At 38.0% G+C, this 27,882-nt stretch overlaps 2 protein-coding genes across 2 annotated transcripts in view; both read right to left on the minus strand.

Annotated features, from left to right (window-relative positions):
- Positions 1 to 27,882, minus strand: part of LUZP4 (leucine zipper protein 4) — a 93,678-nt gene that overhangs the window by 33,803 nt on the left and 31,993 nt on the right. The gene's annotated exons all lie outside the window — the stretch shown is intronic.
- LOC132594445 (endogenous retrovirus group K member 8 Gag polyprotein-like) overlaps positions 16,397 to 27,882 on the minus strand; it is a 43,472-nt gene continuing 31,986 nt past the window's right edge. Inside the window, exon 4 of the mRNA XM_070044658.1 lies at positions 16,397 to 18,349. Coding sequence (XP_069900759.1) covers positions 16,397 to 18,349 — 1,953 coding nt within the window. The remainder of the gene's footprint in view (positions 18,350 to 27,882) is intronic.

The following is a 27,882-nucleotide window of genomic DNA, read 5'->3' on the forward strand; positions in this document are numbered from 1 at the left end:
TGATAGTTGGAAAATTCAATACCACACTTTCAATAATCAATATAACATATACTTTAAGTGGGTGAATTTTATGGTATGTGAATTATGTCTCAACATATTCTTTTTTTAAGGTGTAGAAAGGCTTTGGTAGGGAAGACTTCATAGGGCAAATGTGCATCTAAAAATAACTCAGTTTTTCTGATTTTGTAAAGGAACATTATCACATACATTTTATTTTTAAGTTTTTTTAAATTTATTTTTTATTGACGTATAGTTGAATTACCATGTTGTGTTAGTTGTACAGCAAAGTGATTCAGATGTGTATATATATATATATATATATATATATTTCTTTTTCAGATTCTTTTCCCAATAGGTTATTACAAAATATTCAGTACAGTTCCCTATGCTACACAGCTGGTCCTTGTTTTTTATCTACTTTATATATAGAAGTGTGTATGTGTTACTCCCAAATTCCTAATTTGTTCCCCCCATCACGTACATTGAAAAAATGATAAAAGTAAAAAAAAAAATGATAAAAGTAATAAGTAATATATATTTATATGAGAAAAGTGTATTACACATAATTTTAAAAACCATCCCTTCTACCACCTAGTGGTATCTACTTTTTTAGACACTTGTTGACGTTTAATATTCTTGTGTTTTTCGATGCATGTATTTTTGTTTTAAAATAGGTAGTATTTTAGGGACTTCCCTGGTGGCACAGTCATTGGGAATCTGCCTGCCAATGCAGGGGACATGGGTTCGAGCCCTGGTCTGGGAAGATCCCACATGCCACGAGCAACTAAGCTCATGCGCCACAACTACTGAACCTGTGCTCTAGAGGCCACAAGCCACAACTACTGAGCCCACATACCACAACTAGTGAAGCCTGCGTGCTTAGAGTCCGTGCTCTGCGACAAGAGAAGCCACTGCAATGAGAAGCCTGCGTGCAGCAACGAAAACCCAATGCAGCCATAAATAAATAAATAAAAATTTATTAAAAAATAAAATAAAATAGGTAGTAAAGTAGCATAAAATATAATACAGTTTATCTCGTTTCTAAATCTAAACTCCTTGATAATTTCTTAAGCCATTAAATATTCTTTTAAAGCTGTATAGTATTTCATTGCATATGTGTATCAGAATTTATTTAACCATTCCCCTTTGGTTGGTCACTTAGCTTCATTCCAATGTTATGCTGCACAAGGCATAATGCTTTGATAAACAGAGGCATACAAAATTTTTGTGCATGTCTCTATTTATTTCATTAAAATAAATCTCCCCAACTAGGACAACTAGGTTGAAGGATATCCAATATTGTTAATGTCCTTCAGAATATTTTCACCCAAATATACTTAAAAGTATGAATTTTACAGGATTCCCTGGTGGTCCAGTGGTTAAGACTTTGCCTTCCAATGCAGGGGGTGCAGGTTTGATCTTTGGTCGGGGAGCTGGGATCCCACATGCCTTGAAGCCAAAAAACCAAGACGTAAAACAGAAGCAATATTGTAACAAATTCAATAAAGACTTTAAAAATGATCCACATCAAAAAAAATCTTTAAAAAAAAAGTATGAATTTTACAACAAATTTCTGTCAACATGACAAAGCTAAGACCATATTTGCATTAAAATTCTTTTTTTTTTATTGCTCTTGAGGCTGATTTTTATTTCATGTCTATTGGCTATTTGCTACTTATCCTTTTGCAAAGTATGTTTATGTACCATACCTGTTTTTCGACTGGGATATTTTTATTTTTTGACTTTAGGAGTTCTCTAAAGGTTATGGATATTAACATTTGATCTATCACGTTACTGGGAGTCCTTTTATGTTCCTTTAATTGTCTACAGAATGATGGAGACTAATAAAGTATGTTACATGAACACTACTTATCTGAGAAGTGGTGAGAAGATTATGATGGGTAGTCCGTGATCTTTCTGATACACATTAGAAACTATTTGGATTTGAATTAATCTTCACCTTTATTACATAGACTTTATACAATATCCAAATTGAAAATCACAACTATCTTCCTATCAGATCACCAGAACTTTATCACTTTCAACTAGTTTGCTTCCTAAAAGGACATTAGTTTGTTTCCATGTTTTTAGGAGGATATATATTCATCAATTTAAATATGCAATGCTTTTTTATCTTAGCTAGGATAATTGTTTAAAGATTGACATAATGGCATATCCTTTTTTGTTGTTGTTGTTGCGGCACGCGGGCCTCTCACTGCTGTGGCCTCTCCCGTTGCGGAGCACAGGCTCAGCGGCCATAGCTCACGGGCCCAGCCACTCCACGGCATGTGGGATCTTCCCAGACCAGGGCACGAACCCGTGTCCCCTGCATCAGCAGGCAGACTCCCAACCACTGCGCCACCAGGGAAGCCCCTCCTTTTTTTTTTCTTAATTGAAGTACAGTTGATTTACTGGCATATACTTTACATGGAAGAGCAAAAATAAGATTTTAGAGATTATTCTATATTTCACTCTGTTTAATAAAACAGATTATAAAAACATTGATTTAGAAATGTAAGCTGTTTAATTAATTATTATTATTATAGTAAAAATATTTAACATAAAATTTACCATCTTAAGCATTTTTCAGTACATAGCTCAATAGTGTTAAATGTATTCACATTGTTATTTTTTTCATCCTGCAAATCCGAAACACTATGCCCATCAAACAACTCCCCTTTTCCCTTTCTCCCCAGTCCCTGGTTATCACCTTTCTACTTTCTGTCTCTATGAATTTGACTGCTCTAGGTACCTCACATAAGTGGAATCATACAGTACTTGTCTTTGTGTGACTGGTTTATTTCCCTTAGATAATGTCCTCAAGGGTCATCCACGTTGCAGCATGTGACAGGATTTCCTTCCTTTTTAAGACAGAATGATAAGCCATTTTATGTATATACCATGGATGTATTTTGTTTATCCATTTATCTGTTGATGGACATTTTGGGTTGCTTCCACCTCTTAGCTCTTATGAAAAGTGCTGCGATGGATGGGTGTGCAAATATTTCTTTGAAACTCTGCTTTTAATTCTTTTAGATATATACCTAAAAGTAGGATTGCTGGATCAAATGGTAGTTTTATTTTTAATTTTTTTGGGAAACTCTGTATAGTTTTCTATAGCAGATGCACCATTTTACAATCCTGCCAACAGTGCATAAGGGTTCCAATTTCTCCACAACCTCACCAACACTTGTTATTTTTTGCTCGTTTTTGATAGCAGCATCCTACTGAGTGTGAGGTGATATCTCACTGTAGTTTTTTTTTTTTTTTTTTTGCGGTACGCGGGCCTCTCACTGTTGTGGCCTCTCTCGTTGCGGAGCACAGGCTCTGGACGCGCAGGCTCAGCGGCCATGGCTCACGGGCCCAGCCGCTCTGCGGCATGTGGGATCTTCCCGGACCGGGGCACGAACCCGTGTCCCCTGCATCGGCAGGCGGACTGTCAACCACTGCGCCACCGGGGAAGCCCCTCACTGTAGTTTTGATTTGCATTCCCCTCATGATGAGTGATGCTGAGCATCTCCTGTGCCTTTTGGCCATTTGTAAATAAGCTCCTTTATTTTTTAACTCACCATTTTCCAACTCAATATAATTATTTTAAATTAATGTCTTTGATAATACATTAATTAATGTCTTTGATGCCATTGTTTTTCTCCTGGTATGCAGTAAAACCACAAAGTTTTTTCTACTAGTATGCAGTAATGCAGATTTCTGTAGTTAATTTGCAGATGGAATGTTTTTTGCATACCTAGTTTTAAAATTTATTTTGTTTAAAATTTTTATTGTACATGATATAACCCCTTTGCAAGTAAACCATCTTTCACATTAGAAAATATATGTAAAATATATGGTAGAGTACCTAGCATATAAAGAAATACAATAAATATTATTTTCCTATTAATTAGTACTTAACAATTTCATTTATTCTTGAGGATTTTTACAAAATATACCTAATTTTCCACATGAATATTTCCTATGCTTGAATGTTCAAAATAGGGTTAGAAAAAGAAAGACTCTTGTCACAAATAAATATATAGAAATCATATATTGAAGAAAATAAAGTTACGTAGGGCAGAAAAAAGTTTTCTGTGGCCTTCTTAGGATCCCTGGCTGGGTCTGAAAATTAAACTGACAAAGACAAATAAACAGAAGTAAAGCATACCAATTTATTTAATATAAGTTTTACATGACACGGGAGCTTTCATAAGGAAATAAAGACCTAAATACACAGTTAGATCTCAGTAGTTTATGCTAGGTTTAATGAAGAGTGGACAGTCATGGAGGAATATGATAGGTTAGGGAGTATGAGGTGTTAAAAGATAAACTGAGGTATATTAAACATTTTAAGAGTTTTCTGAGCATTTATCCATTCAAATCTGGCAACGCTGAACCTGAAGTGGTTAGGGGAACTCCACTAACAGGAGATAGGGAAAAGATTTATAGAGAGAATCAAAAAAAGGAAATGATTTCATTTGCTGTAGCTTAAAACCTGGTTGGCTATTTGTGATTGGTTGTTCTTAGCATTTTGATTTTGTAACCTTGAGGCATTTACAGGCTTAGATTTTGGTTTGCTTATGTAGGATGCCATGGCATTAGAGCCACCTCAATATAATGGCCTCTCTTTTTAATCAATTTAACAGTAGATAATTGTAGTAAAATGAGGGAAATTTAGCAATATCTGCTTGTTAAGATTCTTGTTGGCATCCCTTTGTCTTTGGAGAAAAGGATTGTTAGGGGAACCACTGACTGAAACTGCCCGCCCTGGCCAGGCACCATAGTAACCACTTGCATGAGTTATCTTACAACAGGAGGTCCTGGTAAGGAATGCGGAACTAACAAGCTACCACCAACTGGAAGAATTCGGGAAAGGTCAAGAGGAGAGAGGAGACTCCAGTCCATATGTCCTACCAACCTCCCAGAATCCTTCTTGCTGGAATCCATCTTGGCTGAGCAGTGTGCGTGCCACCAGGAAGGACCCTGAATCAGAGTGATTGGCCAGAGACAACCTGGAAACTAACCCAATTACCATAAGGCCTGAGACGGCGAGCCACGTGGCAGGGGAGTTCTCCTGTGTTCCCTTACCGTGCTCCTCTCTTGCCCCTTCCCAATAAAGTCTCTTGCTTTGTCAGCACATGTGTCTCCTCAGACAATTCATTTCTGAGTGTTAGACAAGAGCCCACTCTTGGGCCCTTGAAGGGGTCCCACTTCCTATAACAGTATGGATCCTTTCCTCTGGGTATAGGGAGGACACAGCCTCATATGAAGGTTTTATGACTTGTTTCAGGGGAGGGGCTGTGGCAGGGAGGGGTGGGGGTGGAGTTCAGAGTGACCTTCGTGTTTCTGCTGTTTTCTCAAACTCCTTCAATTTAAAATATTCAATATGCGAAAAACCTAGAAACAATAAATGCTGGAGAGGGTGTGGAGAAAAGGGAACCCTCTTGCACTGGTTGTGGGAATGTAATTTGATACAGCCACTATGGAGAACTGCATGTAGCTCCTTAAAAAACTAAAAATAGAACTACCATATGACCCAGCAATCCCACTACTGGGCATATACCCTGAGAAAACCATAATTCAAAAATCATATGTACCCCAATGTTCATTGCAGCACTATTTACAATAGCCAGGATATGGAAACAACCTAAATGTCCATTGACTGATGAATGGATAAAGAAAATGTGGTACATATATATATAATGGAATATTACTCAGCCATAAAAAGGAACGAAATTGGGTCATTTGTAGAGAGTGGATGGACCTAAAGTCTGTCATACAGAGTGAAGTAAGTCAGAGAGAGAAAAACAAATATTGCATATTAACACATGTATGTGGAATCTAGAAAAATGGTCCTATTTGCAGGGCAGGAATAGAGATGCAAACATAGAGAATGGATGTGCTGACACAGGGGGGGAAGGGGAGGGTGGGATGAATTGGGAGATTAGGTTTGACATAAATACACTACCATTTTTAAAACAGATAGCTAGTGGGAACCTGTTGTATAGCATAGGGAACTCAGCTCAGTCCTCTGTGATGACCTAGATGGGTGGGATGGGGTGGGGAGCGAGGTCCAAGAAGGAGGGGATGTATGTATACATGTAGCTGATTCACTTCTTTGTACAGCAGAAACTAACACAAGATTGTAAAGCAATTATACTCCAATTAAAAAAAAATTCAATATGCCAAGGTGCCATATTTAGGGTAGTGTGTCCTGAATCCCACTGGTTACAAATATTCATTTACAAATACAAACTTACAAAATGGCCTCTTTGTAAATTAGTTCTAACATTGAGGTGTAACACATTTAAGACCTGTTTCTTGGCATTACCCATTTTCATGATGGCAAAGAAGCATTTTTTTAAACCCTGAAATTCAAGTCACAAAAAGCATCAACTTTTCTTTAGATGTCATAATGCTTTTTATACCAAAATACCAGAAAAATATATCCCATGGTGATAACTAAATATCACAAGTGAAGAGTATGGAAGTTTCATCTCATGTGTGACTTTGAAAATGCCCTTTTGCTAGGAACATGGGAAAGCAATTCTGCCTCAAATGGTGCTACTGATAAATATCATATTGGCCATTTAACTGTTTTTAGCAATGTTTTGTACTTGTCAAAGAAGTGACCATTTAGTAAAAGATTTAAAATTAATCTTCTTCAAAATGGAGGCATTTTGAATATTATTAATTGCATTACAAAATAATGTAATTATATGCTATGAAGTAAACAGAAGTTCAAGAAATTATATATCTCTTATGGGCATTTATGTGTATTTGGATAATTCAAGCCTACAATTTTTTTTCCTTGCCTAAATTGATTTTGGTTATCTAACTCATTTTCTTCCAGTCTCTCTTTTGTTCTGTACCAAGTAGGTGCAGCTTAAAAATAGGAATAATAATTTTTAAAAGGTACAGAGTTTTAAAATGGAAAAAGAGGGAATTCCCTGGCAGTCTAGTGGTTAGGACTTGGCACTTTCACTGCCGAAGGCCTGGGTTCAATCCCTGGTTAGGGAACTAAGATCCCACAAGCTGCATGGTGTGGCCAACAACAGCAACAAAAAAAACAAAAAAAAGAAAAAAAAGGAAAAAGAGCCCTGCAGATGGTCCAGTCCAACCCTGTCATTTTAAAGACAAAGAAATCTAGCTCCAGAGAGGTTAGCTCTTTGTCTCACAAAACACAGCTAGGAAGGAACTGGCAGAATAAGACTGGAGAACTAGTTTCCTGAATCACATTATACTGCCTATCAAGGTAACCTTTTGAGAGTGTTACTGAGTCCAAGCTCTCTCTGCTCGTGGCACAACAGGCCAATAAATTGGAGACAAGGTGTTGAGGCAAGGAATAACGACTTTATTCGGAAAGCTGGGCATCTGAGAAGATGGTGGACTAGGGTCCTAAAATATCATCTTATCAGGGTCTGGATGCTAGTTGCTTTTATAGAAGAGAGAGGGGGAGGAGGTGAGGAAGTAAAGTAAAAAGGCTATAAGTCTTGCAAAATATCTCCTGGTTTTGGCCAGCTTTGGGGAGGGGATGTGTTAATTTCTTCTTTTCTGCAGCCATTCAAAGGTGGGCAAGGTCGTGGTGTTTCCCTGTAAGCTGAACAAAGGCACTTAAGTTTAACATTTAGGCAGAGGGGCAGGGTTACCCGAGGCAGATCCTTATGTATGTCTATAGCTATAGACAGAACTAAAGTAATGGAAATCAAAGGTCAAAGTAGAAGAAACAGATCCAACATGGAGTCAGGTTTTCTTCCCTGTTACAAGAGGAAGGTGGTGGGATATTTTATTTTTCTTTTTCAATTGTCAAAACATACCTAGAGCATCTTAAAACTTAGAAAAGTTAGCCAAGTTGTTTAAATTTAGTTTGATAATTTTGCTAACATTTTGAAATACCTACCCTCAAATAAATGCGAGGTGAAAATAAATGCATCCAAAAAATGAAATTGGGTAAATAATCAGTTAAGCTTGTTCCTTTTCTTATCCCTTGTATTTTATTCTGTGGCATTAAAAATATCCATTTCAGGGCTTCCCTGGTGGTGCAGTGGTTAAGAATCCGCCTGCCAATTCAGGGGACATGGGTTTGAGCCCTGGTTCAGGAAGATCCCAGATGCCGTGGAGCAACTAAACCTGTGTGCCACAACTACTGAGCCTGCACTCTAGAGCCCATGAGTCACAACTACTGAGTGCGAGTGCCACAACTACTGAAGTCTGCGGGCCTAGAGCCCATGCTCTGCAACCAGAGAAGCCACCGCAATGAGAAGCCCATGCATCACAATGAAGAGTAGCCCCCGCTGGCTGCAACTAGAGGAAGCCCACGTGCAGCAATGAAGACCCAACCCAGCCATAAATAAATAAATAAATAAAATTAAAAACAAAACCAAAAAAATATCCGTTTCATAATTGTATTTGCTAGATTAACTCACAAATCTTCACAAAGTAGTGGTAAGGTTTTTCATGAGCAACATGCTTCACATGTTCTCATCTGTTTAAAGCTATTGTCTTCACTTCTTTTCTCTTTCCACTACATTGGACATGGTATCTCCTCCCTCACCCCTGGCTTTTTTTTCTCATTAAGATTGCAGGTTCATGAGTTCCATTATTTAAGCTCAGACAAAGAAAAGATGTAATTGAGATCCTTCCTAAAGAGTAGAGCTCAGACAAATATGCATTTCTTTTCTTTCTTTCTTTCTTTCTTTTTTTTTTGGTCTCTCATCTTTTCCATGTGATGAATAGGAATAGTTTGTGGCAGATCCCCCTGTGCTCACACTCTGATACACAGCTGGTGAATTGTTTAGCACTCGGCATGTGGCCTGACCTGCACCAACACCCAGAGCTGGGGCCAGGGCACATAGCTTCTGTCATAGCTGCATGCAGAAAACACACAAAGCTTAATTTGGAAAGTGAGACAAAGGATAAAAATATCTAAGTATCAAATATTCAAATTTCTTTCTATCAACCTGCTTTCTTTATATATGGGAAATCTTACATTCCCATTATCTACCTAACTACAATTTCCAATTGATTAAGTAGGTTATTTTGCATTTTCATAAAAAAATGAAACATCACAATAACTCTCCTGTCTGAGGGTTTTTTTATTTTCCTATTTTTTGAAAATAGGAAACACAAGTAAACACACAAATTCACCTTCTCTATCTAGACTACTGGAGAGTGATTATTTTTCAAAATGACAATCTGAAAATGTACCACATGTTCAAGCATAAAAAAATAGCTTGTTTTGGTATTCATTAATCTAATACAATTGAATTTGGTTTCATTAATATTCTTTAGAATATTCTTATTCAACAAAAATTTGAACAAAAATGAATTTAGCTACATTTCATAAGAAAATCAATTTGGTGAAGACATCCTTATTCCCTGATGCCGGGGACCAGCCCCAGCTGAACAGGTTTCACCCAAAGGGGAGACGGAGTCGGCGTGGACAGAGCACAAGACACCTCAAAGGATGCAAGGCTCTGACAAATTTATTCTTCGTGATTTCAAAGCATTTATACTATAAAGTGATCTCATTTTCAAATTCAACATCCTCATTCCCACGCCAAAAACTCCCCCACATAGGCCACAAAACAAAGGTAATTTACATCAGCAGATTGATTAAAACAGGTTAGGTAATTTTCCCATCGCCCAGAGTCTCTCAAAACAGGTTAAGTCCATGTTGGTCACATCTACATCAGGAACTCTGTTTACGGTTTCTTCATTCTTCTCAAAAGATTAAGGTGTTCTTGTACCTGCACATTCTGCTCAATCAAGCTATAAACTTAAGCAAATAATTCTATTAACAATTAAAAGCAAAAATACAACATTTCATCCACAGATTTTCTCACCCTATAATAGTAATCAAAACAATCAAAACAATACACATTATTTTTTATACTTCTAAAACACCATGGGAACGGACATTGTACCGTAAACTCATTGATTAAAGCCACTGTTGCATAAAACCTTGCCACCATACCCAGGTATTTCCCAGCATGTGTATAACTCCACTGGGAGGCCATAACTCTTGCAATTCTTCTTTTAAAATCAAAAGCTACTGCAGAAATATTCCCACCATTGTATTTCCCCAACAAATATAATCATTAAATAAGCCAAAGTAGCTATAATCCTTCTCTTGGTTTTTACCCTAAATTGGGGTTTTTCTTAAACCCCTGCATTAAAACTATACATTTTTCCCAACACCAATAACAATCCTACAAAAATCACCTTAGGCAAAGGCAGGGGAAAACAAGGGGAATCACACAGAGCAAAGCTTTGCTTCCACACAGAGGAAAGCTGTGGTCCACGGAGAAAATGGGAAACAAAGCCCTGCTGCGGCGGGAGAGCAGTTGCCATTGGCCAGGTCTCTTATCTGCTACCTGGGTTCCCATCTGAGCTGGGCGTGGGAAGCGAAGCAGCCATGGGGACAAGTTGGGGGGGTGAGGGTCTGTGCCCCACCTCTGTTGGCCCCCAATTTCTCTCCTGATGGCCCCTCTGCGACTGTGCCTGTCTTAGGTTGTTCCTTCCCTGAGGAATCTTACCCGTCTCTGGCTAACCAGCCATCCTCCGGGGCCAAGCAGGGAGATGTGAGGTGTGCGAGTGAGCGAGGTGCAGCGCCCCCAGAGAAGGTCAGTTCTCTGTCACCTTGGTAGCCTATGCCCCCGTGGCCTCCACGCCCAGCACCTGCCCTGGGATTCCCTCGCCAACTGGCGGGGCCCCGGCTCTGATCACATGTCTTCGGGAACCCAGGTTTCTCCTCCAGAGAGGGCCCAGCTTACAGCACTGGGCAAGAGAGACCAATTACACGGCACCAGCCACCAGGAGGGAGCTGCTCTTCATGGAACAACAGGGTAGGGGGAGTGTAGAAAACCCTGTGTTCAGGAAGCTTTGCAAACGAGAGCTTTGCTTTTCCATTTTTATGTCCAACAGCATCAGCTTTGCAAAGGAGAACTTTACCTCTCCATATTTATACCTGACAGCACCAGCTTTGCTTGGCACTAAGGGTCTCGTCCGTGCTGAGACTCAAAGGCACTTCCTATGTGGCTCCCGACATCTCCCCCTTTTTTATTTTTTAAAAGGGCAGTATGCAATTCCACTTTGGTTTTATATACACTTTGAAGGGCAGCTTGAATTAATCGAATAATAACTGGAAAAAAAATAAGAAGCAAAATTATAACCACTCCGGCAGCCCCATAATTTATTAAAATATGCATAAAGGAATTATCTTTAAAATAACTTTGTAAATTTTGTAAAAATTCTGCAGCAACTTTTGAGGGATTCATATCATATTGAGAGGCCGCAATATCATGAATTTGTTTATGTAAATGTTCCAAATCAATTCCCAAATCACTAGAATTCCATACATTTAAAATATGCATTTGAATTTGTTCCCAAGAATATTCAGAATAATTTACTTTTAAGGGAGTAACACATATCCAAGAATATTTTTTATGACATGTTAAAGATAAGCGAATTTTTAAAGCAGTAAGTTCTTGACCAATATGTAAAACTGCTTCTTCAAGGGCATCAACTTTAGCTTCTAACTTTCTATCTATTATTTCCTGAGTCGCCAAAGCCAAGGATATATTTTTTGATAAATCATTAGCATATTGTGCTGTTTGTACTTCTTTTACTAAAGTATATGTTGCAACAGTAAAAGAACTCAGTATTCCTATCAAGGCGGAAATTCCCAAAATCAAAGTAGCCACAAATCTTTTCGGCCGTATGAGCTCTCCAACCTGTCTTACAATTTCCGCCCCTATATCTGTATACCAAGATTCATTAAGCGCTACTGGCAGCATAATATAAGCTGGTCTTTTTAACACCATTATGGTTGAAACATTCATTTCAGGAACAATACAAGTGGTCAGTATGCATTGCTGACAGGTAATATAAAACCTCATATTATACTGCATAATCTGCAACTTTTCACTATCATTGGAAAGCAATAAGGAATATGGAGATGTCACACAGGTTTGAACATAATATTCTTCCGCATGGGTAGTAGCTCTAATTAACGTTATTTTACAAGTGGTTAAGGGTAATCTTCATAACTGAGATTGATAATAGGTTTTATTTTCATAAACAAAAGTATAAATAGGAGCCACCCATCCATGACTATTCCATCTATCTACCTTCAATGGACGGGGAATATAGGAATCATTCCATGGGTATAGCAAGCCTAACTTTAAATATGTTCTATAATCTCCTTCAGGAAAACTAATACTCCAATCTGAAATATAATATTTAGTTCCAGGAATGAATATTTTATTCTCTTTATTATACATGCAATATATCCATGAAGGATATCCAGTTTTAATATCTATCCAAATCCATTCATTTGTAGCTTCCCCTATAATCTCATCACAATCATCATATTTAGGAGGATGAACAACTTTAGCCAAAGATTTATTAACAAAAACTTGGTTTTGTCCTACAACCTTCCCTAACAATGACCATAAATATCTTGTGGTTTTATCTTTTCCTGTTGGCTTTTTAGGCCTTTTAGGGGAGTCTGTCAAAAATCCTGCATCAACTACTGACAAACACCCATTTTTTGTTTGATTACCTCCTATTGACCCTGAATCAAAAAAAAAGCATATTGGAGGAAAATCAGTCTGACCTGTAAATGAATAATTAAAATTAATTACAAATTGTTTATAGCCCTGTACTCCTCGAATGCCATCGGTCAATTCAGGAAATGAGGAAGTTACTGGAATATTAAAATCTTTCCAGGTACATGTATGTAAAATAGGAGGATCTGGAAAATAAGCCCAATACGTACCGTTGGCACTTACCTGAACCAAAAGCAAGCTAAGCATAGCCACAAAAAAATTAGCAGTCATCAAAGGCAATTCTTGAGCAATCACAACATTCTCAGCACTCAGGCAAAGCTTTTTAATTGCTCCCCATGTAGAACGTAATAAAGGCTTTTTCTCCAAAATTTTTGGAGAAGTTTGTACTTCCTTATCGCAAAATGATTCAAGCGACAGCTGTTTCGTCGCAGCCACAAAACTGTTTGGTTTCACTTTCTGTGGATGCGGTTCCGCCATCTCGGCAGTGAAATTTCTTTTCTGAAAAACGGTTCGATAAATTCCCCGCCTCAGGGTGTCTGATTAATCGATCAGGAATCCAAATTGGTGAATCAAAATTCTGGGGAAAAATACAAGCGTATCCTCTACCACTAGTTAATAATGTATCTGGCCCATTCCATTTTCCTGTTAAAACATCCTTCCATAATACCTTTGGTTTTATATTTTCTTCATTTATATCCCAATGTCTCATCATAGGAGTTTTCTCTTTATCATTCATATTTAAATAATTTAATACAAACATAGAATGATTAAGTAAATGATGAGGAGAAAAATATTTTAAATCTCCATTTTGCAATTTATAAATCATATTTTTTAATACCTGGTTAGTTCTTTCAATTATAGCTTGTCCTTGTGGATTATAAGGAATTCCTGTACTATGGGCTATGCCAAACTGTTGGCATAATTGCTGAAAAGATTTTGAAACATAAGCAGGGCCATTATCAGTTTTTAACTTTCGGGGAATCCCCAAATAACTAAAGCAAAACATCAAGTGCTGGCACACATCCTTAAAGGCTTCTCCAGTCCTAGCTGAGGCTACAATTACATGTGAAAAGGTATCTACACAAACATGTACATAGGACAGCTTTCCAAAACTAGGTACATGAGTCACATCCATTTGCCACAAATCATTAGCTCGTAAACCTCGAGGATTTACTCCTTGCTGAGGTACATTAGTTTGTGTAGGGCACACAGAGCAATTTTTTACTATTTCTCTTGCCGCTTCTCTGGATAGGCTAAACTGATATCTTAAAGCATTAGCATTTTGATGATGTAGCTGATGAGATTTTATGGCTTCTTGTACTTTATTTTCATCCACTATAAAAATTTTAGTCAGGGCATCAGCAGAGGCATTGCCTTCTGCTAAAGGCCCTGGCAATCCAGAGTGAGCTCTAATGTGGCCTATATAATAAGGCTGTGTTCTTTCCCATATACTTTTTTGTAATCTCTTAAGCAACTTAATTATTGTACTCTTATTCTCAGGAAAGGCTGCTGTTTCTATTGCTGGAAATACTTTAACTATATATAAGGAATCAGTATATAAATTAATTTTTTTATCCCTGGTTAATTTCATCACTTCTATAACTGCCATAATTTCTGATTGCTGTGCTGAGCAATTTTCTGTATTTAATACCTTCTTTTCATTATTAATAATATAGGCTGCCCTCCCTGAAGAGGATCCATCAGTAAATACTAATATGGCCTCTTCCAAAGGTTTCATCTTATAATATGTAGGGAAAACCACCATATGTTCCTTGAAAAACTGTAGCAATACACTTTTAGGCAAATGAAATAAAATCTGACCTCCAAATGAGGCCAGGGCTATTCCTAATGAATCTTCTAACAACAGCAAGGCCTCTAATTGATCTTTATTATAAGGTATAATTATGTTATCCATATCTTTTCCAAATAACTCTCTACTTCTCTTTCTACCTTTAATAATTAACAAACTAACCATAAAAGGGTATGAGGCAACAATCTTTTTTGGACTAGCAGCCAAATGTATCCATTCTAATGGTCCATCTTGCCATAATAATCCTGTAGGAATAACTGGAGTCCTTAAAATAATTAAATCCCAAGGTTTGGTATAATCTAATCTTTTAATAAAAACGTTTTTTAAAGCTTTTTCTATTTTTTCTATGGCTTGTTTTCCTTCTGCAGTTAACTCTCTAGGGGATAAGGGGTTAGAATCTCCTTGTAATATCAAAAACAAAGGTTTTAATTCCAAAGTAGTAATTTTTAACAAAGGCCTTATCCAATTTATATCTCCTAAAAACTTTTGAAAATCATTTAAAGTAACCAAATGATCAGTTCTTAGCTGAAAAGGTATATGCTGAATGGAAAATTCCTGTATTAATCTGCCCAAATAATTATAAGGAGGTTCAGTTTGAATTTTCTCTGGAGCAACTTTTAATCCATACTCCTGTAAAGCTTCCATCATATCCTGCAATGCCTGATGTAAATAGGCCTTATCTTTATGGGCCAATAATATATCATCCATATAATGTATTAAATATATTTCTTTATATTTCTGTCTTATATTATATATGGCTTGATCTACATATTTCTGACATAAGGTAGGGCTATTTTTCATGCCCTGTGGTAAAACTTTCCATTGATACCTCTGATATGGTCTAATAAAATTAGGAGAAGGCACACTAAATGCAAACCTTTTTCTGTCCTTCTCATATAAGGGAATCGTAAAAAAACAATCTTGCAGGTCTATAACTATAATAGCATAATTTTCAGGGATGGCTACTGGAGAGGGAAGTCCAGGCTGTAAAGCCCCCATTGTTTCCATTGTTTTATTTATTGCTCTAAGATCTTGTAATAGTCTCCATTTTCCTGATTTTTTCTTTATAACAAATATAGGAGTATTCCAAGGACTGTTAGAGGGTTCAATGTGTCCTGCCGATAATTGCTGTTTTACTAATTCTTCTGCAGCTGCTAATTTCTCAGAAGTTAGGGGCCATTGTTCCACCCATACAGGTTCCTCTGAAAGCCACACTATAGGGTCAGCTGCTTTTAAAACAATGGCCCCCGTTATAAATTTGGATAGCCCACTCCATGTTTATCATATTTGGGCTCAGCAACCACAGGATATAATCTTCCCTCCTGATTTTTTCCTAGACCTTTATCTGGGTCATATCCCATTTTTAACATTTGTGAGGAGACCCAATCATCTGGACTATACAGGAGCATTCCCATCTGCATAAGTATATCTCTTCCCCAAAGGGAAATTGGCAGGCCAGGTATTACATAAGGACAAAAGGAGCCCGCTTGTTTATTAGTAGTATTCTCCCAGGTTAAAATCTGGGTACTCTTAGCTACTGTTGGAGCAGTTCCCAGACCTGTTAACATATTATCAGCATGCTGGGTGGGCCAGCTGCTAGGCCAATCTTTTCCTGCTATGCAGGAAGAATCTGCACCTGTATCTAACAATCCCTGAATATTCTTTCCATTAACTTTTAAAGTTTTTAAAGGCCTGCTTTTGGTAATTTCTTGAATCCAAAATACCATATCACTGGAGCCAAATCCTTTCTCATTTCTTGCTTCCTGAACAACAGTCTTTCCTGTTTTATAATATGGTAATAATAACAACTGTGCTATTCTTTGTCCTACATAAATTTGTTGTGTTTTATTAGAGGGAGCCACCATTATATAAATTTCTCCTGTATAATCAGAATCAATAACTCCAGGCAACACTGTTAAGCCAGATAAAGAAGTTGAACTCCGACCAATAATTAAACCCATTACTCCTGGGGGCAATGGACCTTTAATCCCAGTTGGTATTTTTACGACTGGAGAGTCAGGAGTTAATATTGTTGCGGAGGTGGCACAGAGGTCCAATCCTGCGCTGCCTGGGGTGGCCCTGAACAATTCATCGATTCCCCTGAGGGAAGAAAGGGATTGAGCGTCTGGTGAATTGCCCCTATTGTTTGTTGGGCCCGGGGTCGGGCCCGAAGTAAGTTTCCCGAATTAGTTCCAGCAGGTGTACTTGGAGAAGCAGGTGCAGGAAATATTGGCATCTGAGCTCCAGCCTGAGGCCCTGCAAAAACCCCATTAGGGGGAAGAATATATCCGTCCTTGTGATATTTACTCCTACACAATTTAGTCCAATGATTTCCTTTCCCACATCTTTGGCAAGGAGTCTTTGGGACCCCATCATTACCAGAAGATATCATTCTAATAGGACTTGCTGAAGGTATATTTTTATTAGGACATTCCCTACTAAAATGACCTGCGCCTCCACAAGCAAAACAATTATTTCCTTTTGGCCCCTTAAAGTTTTTTGTTTTTTGAACCATATTCATCACGCATTGAGGAAGTGTTTCTCCCTTTAGGGCAGCTGCCAAAGCAATCCCTTGCATATAGGAGGGACCAACGTCAGAACATTGTTTAATAAAATCTGAAATACTTCCAGTTTTTCTAATAGGGCGAATCAGGTTCTGACAAACAGGATTGGCATTTTCAAAGGCTAGTTGTTTAGCCAACATATTAGCTGCATCCTCATCAGTTATCACTCGGTTTATCTCTATTAGCAAGCGAGAAACAAAATCCTCATATGGCTCCTCAGACTTTTGTCTTAAATCTGTCAAAACAGAGGCCTTTCCTGGAGTCAAAGGCAAAGACTTCCAGGCATTCACTGCACACGTAGTTACTTGCCATAAGGCCTCCTTTCCCATATGCATCTGCTGTTGGGTTGAGTCATATTCTCCTTGACCTAATAACATATCTTTAATAATATTAAATTTATCCCATTTCTTATTTAAAGCATTTTGTTTAGCCACCTCTTCCTCATATTCTGCCTTCCAAAGTAAATATTGTCCTCCCGATAAACAGGCCTTTGTAACCTGAATCCAGTCATATGGAGTCATCCATCTATTTGCCAAGGCATCTATAAGAGTCATAGTATAAGGTGCCAACGGTCCATAATCTACACAGGCCTTTTTAAGTTCTTTTAAAAGTTTTAAAGGCAAGGGATCCCAATATACATCATCATCATCAAAACCATCCTCAAAAATGACTGGAAAACAGGCCGCAAAAGCATAATCATCATCCTCATCATTTATTCTCCTATGCTTTTTATTTTTGCCTTGATTATTATTAAAAGGTAGTGGAGGTGGTGGGCCCTTGGCCTTAAAAGGTGGTGGAGGCGGTAGGCCCCCAACATTTAAAATTGAATGCCCTGACCTTTTTAAAGGGGGAACTGAAGAACTTAGAGGTGCCGGTGGGGCGGTCGGTAAACGACCCAAAGGGCACATATCCTGTAATTTAGGCCTATTTTTCTTAGTTTCTTGCATAGAAAAAGCACCATGGGGTTCATATTTCCTTCTTTCATAATCATATGCAGCAGCATCTAAATCATCCTGATCTGCAGAAGGCAATTCATCATCAAAAGGAGGGTTCTTTAACAAATTAAACTTATTATCAGTAGGTGACTCAGTTTCCTCCTCTGAGTCATTATCATTAAGGTTACAATCTTTTAAAGTTGCAGCCAAAACCTTAGTATCTTTTAATGTTTTTGGGGAAAGTAACGGAGTACATTCATCCATTACTTCTGTAGGATATTTATATGGGTTCTTTTGACCTTCAGGCAAGGGAGCAATGCTCTCTCTAATAAGGTTCCATAAAGTAAAAGTATCTACTGGAACCTTCTCAGGTCCAAAATGACTGTAATATACTTGCAAAGTTTGCCCCACCTTTTGCCAGGTTTCTATATTAACTGTTCCCTGTTCTGGAAACCATGGGCATTGTTCCTGTACGAACTGAAAAAACTGAGTTAATTGCTTATTAGTTACCTTAATTCCTCTTCCATTTATCATATGTTTAACTATATCAATAAATAAGAGCCTCTCTTTGGACTCAGCGTGTCCCATCTTGACACCGCCTTACTCACCTTCCTAACCAGTATTCCTAACTGGGGGTCTGCAGCACCCTACGGTGAGACTCCTATCCGTCCGATAAAAAAATAATACTTACCCCTTCAGGTCCCTGTTCGGGCGCCACTTGCCGGGGACCAGCCCCAGCTGAACAGGTTTCACCCAAAGGGGAGACGGAGTCGGCGTGGACAGAGCACAAGACACCTCAAAGGATGCAAGGCTCTGACAAATTTATTCTTCGTGATTTCAAAGCATTTATACTATAAAGTGATCTCATTTTCAAATTCAACATCCTCATTCCCACGCCAAAAACTCCCCCACATAGGCCACAAAACAAAGGTAATTTACATCAGCAGATTGATTAAAACAGGTTAGGTAATTTTCCCATCGCCCAGAGTCTCTCAAAACAGGTTAAGTCCATGTTGGTCACATCTACATCAGGAACTCTGTTTACGGTTTCTTCATTCTTCTCAAAAGATTAAGGTGTTCTTGTACCTGCACATTCTGCTCAATCAAGCTATAAACTTAAGCAAATAATTCTATTAACAATTAAAAGCAAAAATACAACATTTCATCCACAGATTTTCTCACCCTATAATAGTAATCAAAACAATCAAAACAATACACATTATTTTTTATACTTCTAAAACACCATGGGAACGGACATTGTACCGTAAACTCATTGATTAAAGCCACTGTTGCATAAAACCTTGCCACCATACCCAGGTATTTCCCAGCATGTGTATAACTCCACTGGGAGGCCATAACTCTTGCAATTCTTCTTTTAAAATCAAAAGCTACTGCAGAAATATTCCCACCATTGTATTTCCCCAACAAATATAATCATTAAATAAGCCAAAGTAGCTATAATCCTTCTCTTGGTTTTTACCCTAAATTGGGGTTTTTCTTAAACCCCTGCATTAAAACTATACATTTTTCCCAACACCAATAACAATCCTACAAAAATCACCTTAGGCAAAGGCAGGGGAAAACAAGGGGAATCACACAGAGCAAAGCTTTGCTTCCACACAGAGGAAAGCTGTGGTCCACGGAGAAAATGGGAAACAAAGCCCTGCTGCGGCGGGAGAGCAGTTGCCATTGGCCAGGTCTCTTATCTGCTACCTGGGTTCCCATCTGAGCTGGGCGTGGGAAGCGAAGCAGCCATGGGGACAAGTTGGGGGGGTGAGGGTCTGTGCCCCACCTCTGTTGGCCCCCAATTTCTCTCCTGATGGCCCCTCTGCGACTGTGCCTGTCTTAGGTTGTTCCTTCCCTGAGGAATCTTACCCGTCTCTGGCTAACCAGCCATCCTCCGGGGCCAAGCAGGGAGATGTGAGGTGTGCGAGTGAGCGAGGTGCAGCGCCCCCAGAGAAGGTCAGTTCTCTGTCACCTTGGTAGCCTATGCCCCCGTGGCCTCCACGCCCAGCACCTGCCCTGGGATTCCCTCGCCAACTGGCGGGGCCCCGGCTCTGATCACATGTCTTCGGGAACCCAGGTTTCTCCTCCAGAGAGGGCCCAGCTTACAGCACTGGGCAAGAGAGACCAATTACACGGCACCAGCCACCAGGAGGGAGCTGCTCTTCATGGAACAACAGGGTAGGGGGAGTGTAGAAAACCCTGTGTTCAGGAAGCTTTGCAAACGAGAGCTTTGCTTTTCCATTTTTATGTCCAACAGCATCAGCTTTGCAAAGGAGAACTTTACCTCTCCATATTTATACCTGACAGCACCAGCTTTGCTTGGCACTAAGGGTCTCGTCCGTGCTGAGACTCAAAGGCACTTCCTATGTGGCTCCCGACACCCTGAGCATTTGGTTCAGTTTTCATAGTTTACTATCTATCCCTGAAGCTATCTTTCAGACATGGCATTTTAAAAGTTTCATTCCTATAAAATTCAAAGAAACATATTTTTTAAATAGGAAAACTATTTTTCAGTTCTGCCATATTTTCAACTGTGATATCAAATAGCTTATGTTTTGGGGGTAAAAGAATGCATTCAGTGAGAGATCTACACCCCTCATTAATGTGACTGTTTCATTTTCTGGACTGTATCCTGTCTGTTACTCTTCTGCATTCAGATATTCAGACAAATTATCTATTTTCACAAGCTCAGTGAAGAATTATTAGTTGTATATTTAGGCATATTCAGCAACTCTGAAATATCCTTAGGCACATATGAGCTCTTTGTTAAGAACCTTCTGCAGATGAATAGGAGGGAACAGTTTTGGTTTGTCTACTATCGTACAAAATACCACATAATAATAATCACAATGATCAATTATCTCTTTTTTTCATTAAACATCTCACTGAAAATATATTCATGATCAAGTACTTTTGTTGAGTAGCATTGACCATTTGTTCTGATTTTTAATTCAAAAAGGGTTTGCCATAATTGCTGCCTTATATACCAAACTGATGTTTTAAAATAGATGTAGCATCTTCCGTTTTTCATTTTTCAGAACACAGAAACAAGTAAGAAATAAAGGAACTGCAACACCTTCAAAGGATATCAAATTAGCACATTCACATTTAGCTTTTGAATTTAGCTATAAGGGCCCTTGGGCTTATTCTTTGGTTTCGGTAAGAGCCAATGCTTGCTTTCCAGATGTTGCTATTGCTTTACTTTCATGACTCATAATTCTGCAGTAGCATGTGTAATGCTATTTGTGCACATACTTTGGTGATAGTACTACCTAACTAGTAAATGGGGATACTGTCACTAGGACACAGCAAACTACTACTAACTCCTCTCACCTGCAAAGATTTCCTACAGGCTTCCCTTTCCCTTAAAAACTGGTGGATTGCTTACAGCTACTGTAGGGGAGGAAAAAATAATTTTCCCTCTACCCTTCCGAGTTCTTGGATGAGACCTTCCCCCACGTAATAAAAGACAGATTAACAAAAGAAGAACAAACAGAACTTTATTAACATGTATATTTCATGTATACATAGGAGATACCCGGGAAAACTGAGTAACTCCCCAAGACGGCCAAGTCATCACCTTCAATAAATACCATCTTCAGTTAAAGACAAAAGAAAGATGTTGGGTGTGGGGTGAACCAGTTATGGGAGGTGACCAGGAAAAGCACAGTAAACAAGGGTAAGGTTTGTTATGCAGATTTAAGTAGGCACCTTTTCCATTGATAAGATCCTGTTGTGATTTAGTCTTTCTTCCTTTCTTGGTACAGAAAGGGAGACACTTACAAGTGGAGATTTACTCTATAAATGTAAATTTCCCTTACAAAAGAGCAGCTTCTCTGTTTTCAGAGCATCTCCTGTGTCTGCTGTTTGTCAAAATAATTAGCTCAAAATAATTTATATGCCAAAGAGGCATATTTTGGGGTGGCATGTTCTGCTACACTTCACTACCTTAGTTCCTGTGGGAGAATTCGGAGTCTATTTAACTCTACATGTAGAATTTGACTAGTCTCTGAAATGAATACTCAATTTAAAATATGTTACAAAATGTTCAAATGAAAAGCCTGTATACACGTACACAATCACTATATGTATACCAGGTTTTTCAGTGATAAAAGAAAAAAATTAGTGATAGAACTGCACCCCATGAACAGAAATTCAGCTCTCAGACCGCTCCATTTCTCCTTATCGGGAAGTAACAGAGAGCAGGTTCTCTGGGTGTGTACACTTAGGAATAAGAAGGAATCATTGGCACAGATTCCTCTCTATGGCACACTTGTAAAGCTACTGTTGACTTAAAAAAATGCACAGTGTGAGAGCTGTGAGTTAAGTTTTATTTGGGGCAAAGTGAGGACTTCAGCCCAGGACACAGCATCCCAGATAGCTCTGAGAAACTGATCCAAAGAAGCAGTGGGGAAGGTCAGTATATATGTGATTTTGGTGAGGGGGGAGTACCTGCAATCGAGTGCATATTTTTTTGCAGAAGATTTCTGCTAGTCACCAAGAGCAGTCATCACCATGAATGATTTTAGTGTTTTTCTGGATATGAGGAGATACAAGAATTGGGCTCATAAAATCGGCTCCTAAAAACATCTAACTATCTGAAAACCTGTTCTGCCAGTTTTTCCCAGAGCACAGAGTGCCTCATTTCTGCTCTCCCCCTGAACTCCTTTCAGGGGTTGTTGAAAATCAGCATCTGCTATAGCACCTGATTTAATCCTTGTAGAGGTAGATGGCGAGTGCCAATGGCGAGTGCCAAATTGTAGTTGACAGGGCTCCCTCATGGTCATAAATTTGACAATGCTTTGGGAGGTATTTCATGACCATTTCATCCCACGGTGCTAGGCAGGCTCATTCCTAGGTCTGGCGAAGATAGGCCACTCAGTGTGCTATTACTGGACTAGGTCTTATAAACAATTGCTAAAGGTAGCTCTGGACCACCTGCTTTACTAATCTGTTATAGTCCAAGAAAAATTCCCTCTTGTTGTATATTTCCATATCCAGAGTTACACTATTACAATCATTGATCTCATATAAAACTATGTATTTTTGTTGGAGGCTCAGTCACACATTTGGTAATGCCAGAAACAACAATCTTGTAAAACAAGCAAAATACAAATAACATAGCTAGCAGTATTATTAAAGTCATAAGTAAGAATTAAGCCAAGAACTTCCATTAGGCGCAGCCCAGTATATCCTCAGGTCGTCTGACTTAGTCTGTTCTGTACCAATCCTTATCTTTCAGGAAAATTATATTTTGACACGGTCCATAATGCTCCCAGCCCAATTTCCTAGTGTTGCTAGGCTGGTTATCCTTAGTATAATTTGATTGTTCCCAAGATAAAGGGGGGCGTTAAAACTTAAATGACCGCAGCCTGTTGTTAACACATAAATCCATCCCATAATTTTGGGAGGTTTTATTCCTTGGCTGAAATATTGCTTGTTGCTCTGATTGAGCTTGAGTAACTTTAGAGGAAAATTCATTTTTTATGGCCAGGGTCAGAGCAGGTATTATTAATTGGCTAGGTGAGGGAATCCGCTGAACAGGACTATAATTTCTTTCCTCTAGAATAAATTTCCTAAGGGTCATCCAGTTAGAGCCCTGGAGGGGAGAAATCCACCAAGATAACCCAAAAGTACTAGACACAGGTAATTGGCTGCAAAACCAACAATTGGATTGATTTTTTTTAACATCTTTATTGGAGTATAATTGCTTTACAATGGTGTGTTAGTTTCTGCTTTATAACAAAGTGAATCAGCTATACATATACATATATCCCCATATCTCCTCCCTCTTGCGTCTCCCTCCCACCCTCCCTATCCCACCCCTCTAGGTGGTCAAAAAGCACCAAGCTGATCTCCCTGAGCTATGTGGCTGCTTCCTACTAGCTATCTATTTTACATTTGGTAGTGTATATATGTCCATGCCACTCTCTCACTTCGTCCCAGCTTACCCTTCCCCCTCCCCAAGTCCTCAAGTCCATTCTCTACGTCTGCGTCTTTATTCCTGTCCTGCCCCTAGGTTATTCAGAACGATTTTTTTTTTTTAGATTCCATATATATGTGTTAGCATACGGTATTTGTCCCTCTCTTTCTGACCCACTTCACTCTGTATGACAAACTCTAGGTCCATCCACCTCACTACAAATAACTCAGTTTCGTTTCTTTTTATGACTGAGAAACACTCCATTGTATATATGTGCCACAACTTCTTTATCCATTCATCTGTCAATGGACACTTAGGTTGCTTCCATGTCCTGGCTATTATAAATAGAGCTGTAATGAACATTGTGGTACATGACTCTTTTTGAATTATGGTTTTCTCAGGGTATATACCTAGTAGTGCGGATTGACTTTTAAAATTAGCATAGGATCGTGCCCATGATAGGAAAACATTTGATTAGTATACAAAGCTCTAAGAAGTCAAGAAAATATTGTAAATGATCCTACAAGTCAGGTCTAGGATCTTGGGCACCCTGTCTACTTCTGATGTGATCTTCTTCTTGTCCTAGTGTGAGTGTAATTTCCCCTCTGATAAGTGTCCTTTCATCTAGCTTGGAGATAGTCCTTTAGATTACGTCTCTTCCAGTATGCATAATCCCCTGGTTGCAAGTCATGGGGATTCTGATTTTCGTCCAAAGGTAGATTACTGAGATAAGCTTCAGAAACAAACTTAGAGTGTCCTTTTAATAATTCAATTTAACTTTACATCAATATAACATAACAGCAAGGAACTATCTGGGAAGTTAGTAAATACAGACCTCCATTAACAAAACTGGGATTTAACATTCATTGAAACATCTTTTTCTCTCTAAAATTACCCTCATTTCTACCAAATATAACCAAATTAAGACTAATTTGTTTGCAAAATAAATCTGGTCTGATAAACTTGGCCTGATGATTTATATAACTATAATTGATCATATAGGCTTTTGGCTTGCTGAAACTGTTATAAGGAGTCTCAGACTGGACTTTTAAAAGACCTCTCAGGGCTAGGAAAGTCACACCAAGGACTTATCACAGATTTCACCTAACAAATCTAGGTGAATTCTTCCCTTTTCAAGGTCCCCAAAATACCTTGAGATTTCTATACCTACTAGTGAGGTAGCCTTCCTAATTTATCTGATAAAGCTGATGGGAACCTAAGAGTTTCCAGTGTCTGGAGGGAACAGATAAAAAAGATAAATGTTTCAATTCTGCTTACAAAGGTATAATTTACCAATTACTGTAAGTTATAATTAGTTTGAGGGGAAGGTCTACCTTACACCTGGAAAACACAGATTTAAACCAGTAATTTTTCAGATAGAAACCATAAAATTTATAACCATATTCACCAGTTCACCCAGTCCTATGTAACTAATACTTTTTGTTAACAGCTTTATGAAGCCATCAGGTTTTTCATTAGAATTCTTTAGTTTCCTACCCAGTTCAGCATTATGGTCTGAAAGTCAGAAACTTGTATTTATTCAAAAGCCCTTTCTATAAATCTTCTTGAAGAGGAAGCATTTTTGCCAAGACATCAGAGTGAAACCGTGTCTATAATGACAAAAGACTTAAGGCATGTTTAAAATCTGCTTACAATGCAATGCAACTGACAAAGCAACTTGGTTAATGCTGTGACGTACAACACTTTAAGATAATAACTAGAATTATGACTGATAACATTTTACCAGGACATGTCAGAATTTTAGGAACTGCATATAATTTCTAGAATATCTATAATAATAGCATTTACCTTACACTAAAACCTAAGAAGATTTATTACTCATTTGACAATACTTCCCATGTAACAATGTACCAAATGAACCTATTTTATAATCTCTCTTTGGGATGTTTCAGGGGCACTTTGAAGCATCCTAAAGTTAGCTAGAGGTCAAAAGGACTTCATTAGAATTTGATTTAGGAAGTTTTGTCAAAAAATATCAAAAAGGATTTAGAACACTCAGTCAGGTAGGATCACAGGTCACTGTGAAACAATAGTTATTCACTTAGCCAAAGTAACAATAAAAGATTTCAAAGGCAAATACAGAACAGATCACTTAAAAGGTAAAAAAACTTGAAATCTGTGTCAAAGGCAGTTCAACATTTTAAGAAATCTTGTCCTCTTAAGAGAGAGAGAAGCCACATTCAAGTTTTGCACCATCTTACTTTTAAAATTAATTTACTCAATTAAATTTATTTTAAACTTAGTCAATCCTGACCATGCACAAAACTCTTTTCTCAGGGTCCTCTTTCCACAAACCCTTTGTCACTTTCTATATCCAGCATTTTATTTTCCCATTCAGAAACAGCCACCTGTAAGTCAGACCTACTTCCTTTTCCCTTAATAAAATGTAATTCCATTCTTCATGCCTTCTTTACTGAAAACACACATCTTACTTTCCTTAAGCAACTATGAACTGTCTTTTATGTTAGCTTTCTGTAGATTGGTGAACATAAATACCAGTGATATTTTCTAAAAACACTTGCTTTCTTTAGAGAAAGTGGCACCAAACATATTCATTAATAGTCCTAAATACCTTTTGTTTCTCTGTAAAAGTAAGCCAATGTTCAGTAATTAATGTTTCAGTATCTTATTTTACTTGGGAATGACCTAGCTATTCAATAAGCTTCCATCACTTAATTTAGCACAACTCTAGAACTGCAAGTTACCAGAATCTGGAGACACTATTGTAGATAGACATTCTTAAAGCAAAATTATTCTTAATAGAGTTTATCTGAAAGCTCTTATCTCATTTACGTTTTCTTTCCTTAACAAGTTTCTTCACATCAAGTTACTTTCCTTGCTGACAAATTTGTAACAGATATAACAAGATTTTATTTAGTTTATATTACACCTAGGCATAATAAAAGTATTATACTTAATGCTGATGACTCTAGAAACATGTCTATATTAATTAGATCAACAAACTTAAACATTAATACCAAATATTAATTTAATACTGAATATTTCCCAGTTCATGTGAACCTGAAATTTATTTAGCTTAATTTCTCTTGTGTTTAGAATTGTTTGATTTGTAAGCGCTTACTTTAAGTCAATTAAATAGAGCTCATTTACAAATTAACCACAGCAATATTATCCAAAGACAAAGACACATACTGAGACATGTATATATCCAGACAGACACAAGAGATCTAGCTGCATTTTCTATACTTAGTCATGAATCAGGTATCATAATATAAAACTCACTGGTTTATAAATAACAGTTGGAATAAGAAACAATTTTAAGTCTTCTTCCAGTTTTTTTTTCTTCTCAATCTCAGGAATTAGAGATGGTCTAGATAAGACAAGTGTTCCTGAGACCTCTGGTCTCAAGGCACAGGGAGAGAAAATCAGGTTCTCCTAGTAGGACTTATTCCCTTAGGGTCAGAATTCTGAAGAGAATTTTTTTTTTCCTTCAAGCTAGCTTTCTCTACTGGTTGGGAATTAAATGGGGGTCGGTTAAACTTCGACTGGCATTGTGTACTTAATTGGTGCAATTGAAGGTTCATAATTTTCGTAGATACCTCCTTTTCTTTCTTTTTAATGGTTTTGAAAAGTTGGTCTGATATAGTTTCAAGTAATTAATTATTGGTTTCCTGCAAAGAAGTTACTCTATCATTTCCTCTTTTAGAAGCTTCTAGATACCAGTCAAAGTAGGCATTCCATTCAGTCTCTTTGATCTTACATCCGGCTTTATTTTTTTCCTGTGTGTGCAAAAATATTAATTTTGGAATATCAAAAGAACCCCAATTTGGTTTTTTTAGGTTGAGATCTCCTTTAGTATAAGTTCCCCAATTAAGTAGGTACTTGCAAGTATGAGTTTTTGTACATACATAAACCTGGCTGGAGTGTTAGTCAGAGGTTGGCTTTCTGACACCCCTTGTTTCTGTGTTTGAGAGGCTCTATTTCCTAGCTTAAAGTTGAATTTGTCAGGGATAAAATTTACTAATAAAGTTGTGTGGTGGGCCAGGGTGCTGCTTGTGAGCTTAACTCCTCTAGGCATCACCCCAGAGTCGTTTCAGCC

This window comes from Globicephala melas, chromosome X (assembly GCF_963455315.2).
Source record: "Globicephala melas chromosome X, mGloMel1.2, whole genome shotgun sequence".
In the NCBI taxonomy this organism is placed as follows: domain Eukaryota; kingdom Metazoa; phylum Chordata; class Mammalia; order Artiodactyla; family Delphinidae; genus Globicephala; species Globicephala melas.